General features: G+C 46.7%; 1 protein-coding gene across 4 annotated transcripts in view; it reads left to right on the plus strand.

Annotated features, from left to right (window-relative positions):
- SLC25A22 (solute carrier family 25 member 22) overlaps positions 1-9809 on the plus strand; it is a 41367-nt gene that overhangs the window by 26764 nt on the left and 4794 nt on the right. For all 4 annotated transcript variants that reach the window (XM_017741688.1, XM_008639360.2, XM_017741689.1 and 1 more), the window contains exons 5-6: positions 71-161; positions 8789-8907. In XM_017741688.1, coding sequence (XP_017597177.1) covers positions 71-161; positions 8789-8907 — 210 coding nt within the window. The remainder of the gene's footprint in view (positions 1-70; positions 162-8788; positions 8908-9809) is intronic.

Here is a 9809-nt window from a genome sequence, read left to right on the forward strand (position 1 = left end):
AAAGATCCTGAAAGTTAACAATTCCTTTATTCTCATTATCCAATGGCCTTTTTCTCTTTTCCTTGCCCAGGGGCTGCAGTGAACCTGACTCTAGTGACACCAGAAAAGGCTATCAAACTGGCAGCCAATGACTTCTTCCGGCATCACCTCTCCAAAGACGGGTGAGTGGGGAATTGACATTTTGCAGTCAACATAATAGACAGTGACTCTTGGAGACTGGTGAGACATCAGGAAAAGGTGGAATGGGGTAGTGCAATGACTGAAATCTGAGTTGACCTTGAACAGCTCAGCTGGTGATTACGTTCAGGCTAAGGATGCAATGTCTAAAATGGGAAGCGTAAAGCACTCCACTGGATGACTGCTCTTTATTCAAGCTTCTAAAAATAGTCCCAGATTTAAGCCAAGGTTAGCAGATCCAGAATGTGTAGTCTAAGTATTTGAGAGGAACCCAGTGTCACTTATCATTGCTCAAACAGCTGCTGGGAGGACCTTGTCCTCAGTATCCTATTGGATCCTCTTACGCTCCTTCTCGCTCAAAAAGATGTCAAGTCAAGTTCTGTAGACCCCAAACTTAGCACCCCTCTTCTCCTTTTGTACCTTGAAAATAGTTTTAGAGAGGTGGTAAATCTGAATTGACAAAGGGCACTTGCAGCATCTGACCTTCAAAGAAATGCTGAAGGAATAAAATTACCTGTTCAGCTTGCAAGTGGAGTTTGGTTCATGTGAATTAAAAGTGAGTAAAAGTCACAAACTGGAGCAGTTGAGATGAGCTGGATCCTGAATATTCATTGCTGCTTTCACCAAGATGTTTTCCAAATTGCATGGGAAATAGTTGTGTCTCCCATCAGACAGAAGCCTTTCCCCAGAGGCAGACAAGGGCATTGTCCCCACTCCTCAGTGACAGTAGCTAGAATGACAGCCTGCTTGGCATATGATCCCAACTCTTCCCATCAACAGTTATGGGGTGGGGCCTCAGTGAAAATGCAAAGCTCCAGCACAATTACTGGGCTTAACAACTTCCCAAAACATATCATGTCAGTCTTGGCTGCTGCAGATCAGTGGCTCAACAACTTCAGTGGAGGTTGTGGACTGACACAGACTGAGAATCCATTTTTTGCCTGTACCTTTTCTTTTTTTTTTCTTTTGTTCTGGAGTCCTTTAAAGTAGCAGCTAACATATGTCTGCGTGACTCATCGGCTCACAGCTCTTTGTGATTTTCTGACTCAAGTCTTCAAATAGTGTCTCTTCTGTGCTCTGTTCAGACAGTGGGAGGTAGTGATGTCCTCTACCAAGCAGTGTGTGTCATCCCTGCAGCAGACAGCCCGGCACACCTTGGTGTACTGCAGTAAACAGCAGCACAGCTCTTTGTCACCACCTACCTACCTTAGTAGCTTGTACAGGCCCAACAGGGTGCCAAGCTGCCACACCTTGTACTACCACTAAGGGAATGGTTCCATGGAAGAAATCAGACTAGCACTGCAACATACTTGGCATTCTGGAAGAGCAGTCACTGCTGTGATATTTCAGCCATTAAAATGGGACGTACCTGTCAGTCAGTGCCCTGTCCTGTGAGAGGTAAAGGCTTCCTCAGATGGCAAGTGTGTGTGTCTGCCTCAGTGCTGAGTCCAGCTTTGAACAGGTCTTTGGGTAAGTGGGATGCAGCTGTTTCCATGAGCAGCTGAGGTCTTCACTCAGACCTCTTCCAGTTTGTCTTTTGGGTCACTGGCTGGTCCACACATAACATGGGTGATGTGCTGCACTTAATTCAGAATAAAGGAGCTAGAGAATTTTTCCAAGAGCAAGACACCCTCAATCTTATGTGCTGATTGGTCTGGCACTACAGTGACCTAGACCAGGAGCATGATACCACTCAGGTAGTGGGAGGTCTTTGTGTCTCAACACAGAGCATTTTTAGTTCTTTTAGAGAAAAGAGAGGTTGGGCCACAGTTAGGTGACAAGAGCTAGGCAGCATGTGGAGTTGGGGTCACTCATTTAACCACTGTGGGGGGCTTGGATGAGTGAAGTCTGGTCAGCTGTGCTCTTAAGGGTAGCCAGCATGAGCTGGACAGAGGGGCAGAGCCTTGATACTCCTGTGGTAGATGATTTAAGGTGTTTCTACCTAGAAATGTCACCTCAAGATATGATGGGAAGGAAAATGCCTTGCAGGTTGGCTGTGGCTGCTATTGGCTATGAATGTGAGATCTGGCAGTTTTCTCCCTTGAGATGCTTCTGTCCTGTTCTCCCCAGTTGCCTTACTGAGAAGGGGCAGGATTAGCAGTGTTGGAATTTAAAGGCCTCTCCTACTTAGGACCAAACAGGGTGCATACCTGCTAGCACATCACAAGGCTGGGCCACCTATTTCACAACTCCAGCCAAAGCCTAGGTATGAACAACGAAATAGCTTGGGGTTAGAAAGGTGAATCCTGGAGCTGCCTGGCACATGAATGTGGTTTCATTTCTTGATGTGTAATTGCATCAGTCAAGGTGTTACATTGGGCAAAGCACAGCTGAGGGGGTTAGGCTCGGTGTAAGGCTGGGTCAGCAAGATCTTGGTTCAGCTCCACCAAAGTCCTTTTTGCACAAGCCAGTTTGCTGTGTACATTCATAGATTCTGTGCCCTCAGGTCAGTATCCCAAAGGATGTTCTGACTCAAAGCTGCAGAAGTCTTCTAGACCTGTTTACATTGAATTCCTTTGTGCTAAGCATCTAGCACTTGTCTTGCTTGAAATATGTTGCGTGAGTTGGTAATCCTTTTCTGATAAAATGTGCATGTTCTACCAGCATTTGCTGATTAAAATATGTGGTATTAAAATAGACCTCCATGTGCCAGAGGAAGAAGCATGTGTGGACCAGAGAGAGTGTGGCAAATCCACCATGACTCAAAGTGGCCTCAAGTTAAACAACAGCTTTCAGTGTACATGAATGTATTTATTTTTATCCCATGAAAAACTTAGTGTTGAAATTGCTTTTAAACTGCTAGGATAAAAAAGTGGCATAAAGCCTATTTTTGAAAGGCCAGACTGAAAACAGCACCTGTGGTGTAGAAAGCTCCTGACTGCAAGTTGCTGGAAGAGTATTTTAGGGATGTTATCACTACAGGTTCGTGCTAGACTCCCTTTTCCCTGGCTCTGCTCTTGGATACTGCTGGAGATAGAGCATTGGGGCAGCAGGTCCTCGCATGGGACCTCATGCCCTTGTTGGTGCACCCCTCTCCCTGAGTGTGCAGGTGTCTGTTCCTGCGGCTCTCTCCACCCTGGGACTAACTCAGGGAGGTGCTCCTGCCTGTACCATGCTTTTTCCCTCCTTTTGCTACAGGGAGCATGTGTGCTTACAGGCTGGGGGACATAATTTCTGCTTCTTTGCCAGTTTCTACTTCTTTGCCAGTTTCTGTATTGATGTTAAGGCCATTATGACAGCCTAGAGCTACAGCTTCTTGTTTCCTGAGGAAACAAAACTGAGTTGGTCCTCCCAAGCTGTCCTGGTCATTTAGGAAGGAGGGAGGCCTGAGTGAGTTGTGTGAGTGCTGAAAACATGCTTACTATGCCATGGTGGAAAGGAGGGAGCTCAAGATACTGAAAAACCTGAAGGGGACCCCATGACCATGACTGAAAAAGGCAATAAGGGTCAAGTGATTTCCTGTGATGATTTTGACCTAAGAGCCTCAGCAGTTTCCAGGAGAAAAAAGTGACCCATAGGAGAGTCTTCAGGCAGGTCCTTGTTTCTGTGTCATTCTGTGGGGAAGAGTTTCCACTAGGCTGAGGAAGGCAGAATGTGGAGAGAGGGGAAACTTCCAGTCTTCAGGCTGCTGGAAACAGATGGGATTTTTTTTAACTCTGGCTTTTTGAAGCTGCGTGTGTTGAGAGATGTAGTCTCATGGCTGCTGTTAAAATAGTAGTGGCTTCATTGTCCAGAACACAGGATGTGAGAAGAGGAGTCACCAGGGCTAAGTGAAGCACTTGAGTATGAAGCACTTGGGAATGAAGCTGAGAAGGCAATTTAGATTGGTAGTACACCAGCATTTAAAGTACATCATTGATTATTGGATGCTCAGTGTGTGAGGCCTCTTTGATGGATTTAAGTATTGCCTGCCTTTTATATCCTCTTTGAATCTGGGTGTTAAACACTTAATAAAACCAGTCCCTTTAAAGTGTCCTACAAAGTTCCGTGTTTATCTCCAAAGCGTGGAGTGCCAGATAGCTGATTTGTTTGGCATGTGTTTGCTGGGTGTTGCTCATTTTTCAGGTTGGTTAAATATTGGTTAAATATTCTGCCTTGGCTGCAGTAAAAAGTGTCTCATGCCTTCTTACACAAGCAATTTGTTGCTCATAAAAACTTACCAGTGTCCCTGGATGAGTTTCCTGCTGCTCTTCTCCAAGGTGTTATTCCCTTACTTATCCTGTCCTCTTTAATCCTGACCTTTATTTTGTTTGCTGCTCTGAAGCAAAGGCTAGCAATCTGCTGTCTTAGCAGCTCGGATCCCTAGGAAGACCAGCATGACTGACTTAATTCCGCCTTTGCTGATGCCAGCAAATTTTCTTCCATTTTGCTTCCTCCTGCCTTGTATCTTTGCTCAGGGAACAGAAAATCCTGGGACAAGCAAGGTACTTTTCCTTCAGTCTTACACAGATGTGGAGACTGGGGCTTTTTCTCCATTGCCTTTCCAGCTGATACATCTCCCCAGGGCTGTTTCCTTCATCTACTCCTCATTCAGGCTCTCCTAAAATATTTGGACCATCTTTTTTGTGGCATGAGTTTAAGTATCCATTGCACAGCCTGGTTGATCCTTGAGCTGCAGAACGCTCTTAGTCAAGCTGTAAAGCAAGGCTCTCCATTTAGGAAGAAGGGATGCTGCTGCTAGTCCTGGTGCTGAGCTGCTGTATTACCCTGCACATCCTGTGCTTGGTCTTTCTTTGGCACTTTTGTGCCCAGGCAGCCTCTCCTGCAGTTATCCACTGGATACTCAGATACTTCTTTCACTTGGAGGTGGGGGAATCTCTCCCTTCCCCTTGAGAAGGAGACAGGGGCTGATAATCTCACTGTGCCGATTCAGGGACAGCTGTTTGGGGAGGGCTCTTTTATTTAGCTCACAGAGGCACAGACAACTGCAGTGGGTTGAAGTGTTGACATCAAAGGTCAGCCAAAAAGTAAATGCACTTTCAACTGTTAATTTGGAGGGAGATAGAGACAGGCTGTTTAATCACAGAATGCACTCATGGGAGGAGCATTGTCCATGTCACCATTCCAGGCACCTGACTTGGGACAAAATGTGGGTTGTGTCTGTGTTCAACATGCTCAGTCGTGTTGCCCTGTCCATTGTTCACTTCCACAAATATTCATATTGGAACAAAACACTGGGGATCTCCTGCCAGGGCAAACCTGATGCAGGTACAGAGTCAGCCTCCTGTTGAATTAGTCCAAACATGCAATACAGAGCTCCTGCACATACCTGGAATAATGACTTCCAGATCAACATTTGGCATCAGATCAACATCAGGCAGTGCTACTTTGAGGTGTGTCTGTTCCACATCAGTACTTTATTTTGCTTGTCTGAGGCATTTTTGAGCTGGCACTAGAAGTGAGAGGGAGCTTGTAGTGGGAACTTTATTGCTTTTACATTTCCAGCATCATAGCTCCAGCTTTTCTGAAGTGCAGTTGCAGTAGCTTGTTATTCCCCCTTGGAAAATCAGGGGTTGGGTTAAAGGGACTGACTGGCAGTTTGTGTGCACATCCCCCTGTGCCTGTGGCAGACAGGGTGCCCTTCCTTTGAAAGACAACTCCTGTGTGTTGGTCTTCTAATCCATATCAAAGACCCACTATTTAAACTGTTTGAAAGGAACTGACTCTGTCTGCTTTGAAACTCCTGGGGAGCTTTTTACAACCTCTTGGGCTGACAGAGGCAGAGGTTGTTTTATGAGTGAGGAAGGTGATGTCCAAGCTGGGGACAGTAGCTTCTTGGGTAGGAAATAGAAATGGATGGGTTTTTATGGATGTTTCCTCAGGTCAGAGATTTCCTGTCTGGAAATGTTGTCATCCTGATTCCAGAATGGCTGGTTTTGGTCCCTGCCCAAGCACAGTAAATTCCCACATGGCCAAGATTTTTCAGAAACTTGAAAAAATCCTACACTGCTCCCATGTGGCGTCAATATACCAGTGCTGTCAGAGATCCTAGCTTTGAACTCATTGCTCCCAAAAAGCCTTACATAAACCTCTAGTTCCTGCTTTTTGACTTTATTTTTCAGCTCTAGTTTGAAACTCTAATTTAAATCAAGCATGAATCTCCTCCTCTTCCCTTTTGACATTTTTGATTTGTCACAAATTAATAGTATGTCAGTTAAAAAATGTGGAACAACTGATTTCTGCCAGTGTAGGATTTGTGGCTATTGTGTATATGTTATATTTAACACTCTCTTGCTGTGATAAAAGATGGTTTCTGCATTTGTAGGACCAGATCTTTGCTGGTGTTGCAGCTTTTGAAGTTAGTTGAAATATGCCAGTTTTGAAACCACTGAGGATAAGGCCAGTGGTGCTGCCTTAGATATTTAAACCCCTTTGTTGTCTATAGATGAACAGTTTTCAAACTCCTTTTCTGTGCAGACTGCTGAGGTTTTGCAAAGGCAGTTTGAACCCTGTATAGCAACTTTAAAACCTCCTGTCAAAAGATTGGCTTATCTTAAGCTACTTTTTTCTTGGACTCTTCCTAGTTCCCAGGACGTGCAAACCAAAAGCTGAAAGCCCTTGTTCTAGATGTTTTTGATGTACCTGGTTGAGATCTCTAAAATACACCCATGTGCATAAATCCTTCCCTGGGTCATACTGGCATAGCTCCATGGAGTTCAGTCAAGTCAAGGCTGACTTTAGTTGGCTGGGATAATGGTCCAAGATGAATATGTAGGCCAAATCTTCCTGATCTTTTGAACTGGGTATCAAAGCAGTTGCCTTGGATGAAAGCCAGAAGATACGTACTCCAGGGATGCTCCAGGGCTCTTGCTAAAGTGGGAGGTGCTCTGCTGTGCCAAAGAGGGATTCTGGCAGCCAGCTCCTTTGGGTGGTTTGCTTCCTCCCACAGCCAGGCTGGGGATTGTGCAGCCTTGCTGCTGACTGTATTGAGCCACTCAGAGACTGGTGCTGTGCTTCAGGCCACCCAAAAGGCACGAGTTGGCCACCTCCAAGTGGCAGTGGCAGTGGGAACCTCTGGATTTGCACACCCTAGTTCCCCCATACCTCCAGGAAAGCTTGCTGTGCACACTTCAGCGCCCGTGTGGGTAACTCCGTGGGAGGGATTGTTCTTTGCAGCTCCACATCTGTGGGGAAATTTGGAACGGTGAGACTGAAATATTCCTCCTTTCAGCCTCATAGGAGGGCTCTATATTTAGTCTCTGGTAATCTCTGTGGTGGCTCTGTGCCTCTAATCCCTTGCTCTCATATCCTCCCTGGAGAAGATGAGAGGTGGAGAAATCGGCCCAGCTGACGTGATGGTCCAGCAGGATTACGGTGCATCTGCCCTCCCTTTCCTGTAGGGTTGGCATTGAAACTGCTTTGCTGGCCCACTGCCCCACAGCTGTGCTGTGTGTGTGTGCTTGTGAAACCGCTGGCAGGGGGGTGTGCCTGGGCTTTGCAAGGGCATGGGGTGTATTGCTGTGGGACTGCTTCTGCCACAGCATGGGGACGCGCCTTGAGCAGGTTAAGATGAGGTATTGCTGCAGAGCAGGGCTGGGGGAGGTAAAAATAGTACTTGCATTTAAAACAGAAAAAAGAGGAGGCTGTTTCTCTCTGGCTGTATGATTTATGCATGCTTCTTTTTTTAACCCTTTTAGAAAGGAGCAGGTCAGATGTACTTTTTAATCAAGTCACTGTTTTCTGGTGCCAAGGCATGAGGATTTTTACACATATTTTACAGGGCAAAACCACATCACTTTCTGAAAATAGAAACTTTATGAAGTTTTTCATCCTAAGTTCCTCTTTTTAGTCTTAGCTGGGCTCTTTCATAGCTTTAGCATGGAGGGAACAATGAAATGCTGGGTTTTGCTAGGTGAGAACATGTTGCTGATAAGTAGTCTGCTGCTACATGTCTGCTGCTCTGTAGTGCAGAGAATGCACAAGGCTGCATTGCTGGAGGTCCATCCCATCCCTTGTCTCTCAGGGAGGACCAGTTTAGTGCAAAGGCTATTTGTTCAGGTTTGGAAAACCTGGTAAGATGAAGCAGCTCGTAACCACAGAGGAGCTACCTCCCTGATTCATATTCGCTGTTTATTTACTTTGCTTTTCTCACAGAACTCCAAAGCAGCAAGCGGAATATTTTCCCTCCTTGCTCCTTGTCCTGTGGTCTCAGTTTGTTGACAGTTTTTAAAGGACTAGCCTGGCAGGACAAAAGCTGCTTATCCCCCTTAATGCTCAGGTCCTCTGCTGCCCTCTGAAGTGATACCCTTTCTGAAAGCTGTGCCCTGACCAGGGGCACCATCAGGCTGGAAGAGAGCTGCAGTGCTCTGTCTGTGTGTGGACAGGGCTGTGTGCTCCTTTCTGGGGCTGTTCTGACTGGGCTTATGGCTTTTTCTGAATGTTCTGTTTCTGGGGATAAAAGGAGTCTGTGTTCCAGGTCAAGTGGTGCTGGCAGAAATGTCAAGTCTGGGCTGTGCTGAACTGTCAGGTCTAGCAGGTTCCACTGTCCCCTTGGCTGCCTTTCCTGTAACCCCCAGGGTCAGAGATGTGCCCCAAGCCTTGTACCCAGCTGCCCAAGTGTTATTGCAGGCCACCGGCTCTGATGGACTCTATCTCTCTTTTCTTTGGGCAGGAAGAAGCTGACGCTGCTGAGGGAGATGCTGGCGGGCTGTGGCGCGGGTACCTGCCAGGTGATTGTCACCACTCCCATGGAGATGCTCAAAATCCAGCTGCAGGATGCAGGACGCATTGGTACGTGGACTTTTCTTCCCTGTGCTCTGAGCAGGGAGGGGGAAAGAGCTGGGACTGGGCTTTCAAGGCGGAGCTGAGAGAATGAGTGGAGAAAACTCTTTTCTTCCCTTGCTCTCCCATGTCAGAGATACCGCAGATGTAGCAGAAGTTTCTCCTCCTCTTCCCAGCTTACTTCCCCCCACACTTTGCTCAGCTGGCTTTGCAGAGGCCCTTGCAGTTACAAAAGGTGGTGGGTTTTTTTTCTCAAAGCAATAGGCTTGGCAAGCAAAACAGCAAATGCTGCTGGTGGATGGAGGGAGACGGGAGAGATGACTGGGTGGTCAGCTTGTGAGTGATTCAAACTTGGTAGATCTTGTGCACCCAGGAAGGGATTAGCATCCTCCAGTGCCTTTCCTGTGCTGCTTCCTCCCTCTCCATGTTTTCTGATGTCTATTTTCTCCCTCTTTTACCCCCCTGCAGCACCTCCCTAACAGCTTCCCAAGGGGACGTGTTCTTTCCAAATGACTTGTCTCCCCTTGTACTCTTTTTTTCTCCCTGACAAAAACAGCAGTTGTCTTGGTTGAAACAGCAAATAAAATTCTCCCAGTGCTCTGGATTTGAATGAGGTTTGGGATCAGGCTCTTGGGACTGTGGGCGTGAGCTGGCAGGCAAGAGGCAGGAGGGAGTGTGAGCCTTTTGGCTGAAACACTGTGGAGTGTTTCTGGTGAGAATGTAGACAAGAGTCTGGCATGGAGACTCTAGGGGAAAGAGCTGCTTGCTCTTTCCTTAGTCTCTTCCAGAGGTCAGTCTGAACTATAGCCTCACTTCTCAGGAGCCCTGCATGACACTGTTAGATACCATGTTTATGGCCCTTCCTGGAAAATGGCCTAATTTGTCCTGTAATCTCTCATTTGATGTGGCAT

Source organism: Corvus brachyrhynchos, unplaced genomic scaffold, assembly GCF_000691975.1.
Source record: "Corvus brachyrhynchos isolate BGI_N302 unplaced genomic scaffold, ASM69197v1 scaffold115, whole genome shotgun sequence".
Taxonomy (NCBI): domain Eukaryota; kingdom Metazoa; phylum Chordata; class Aves; order Passeriformes; family Corvidae; genus Corvus; species Corvus brachyrhynchos.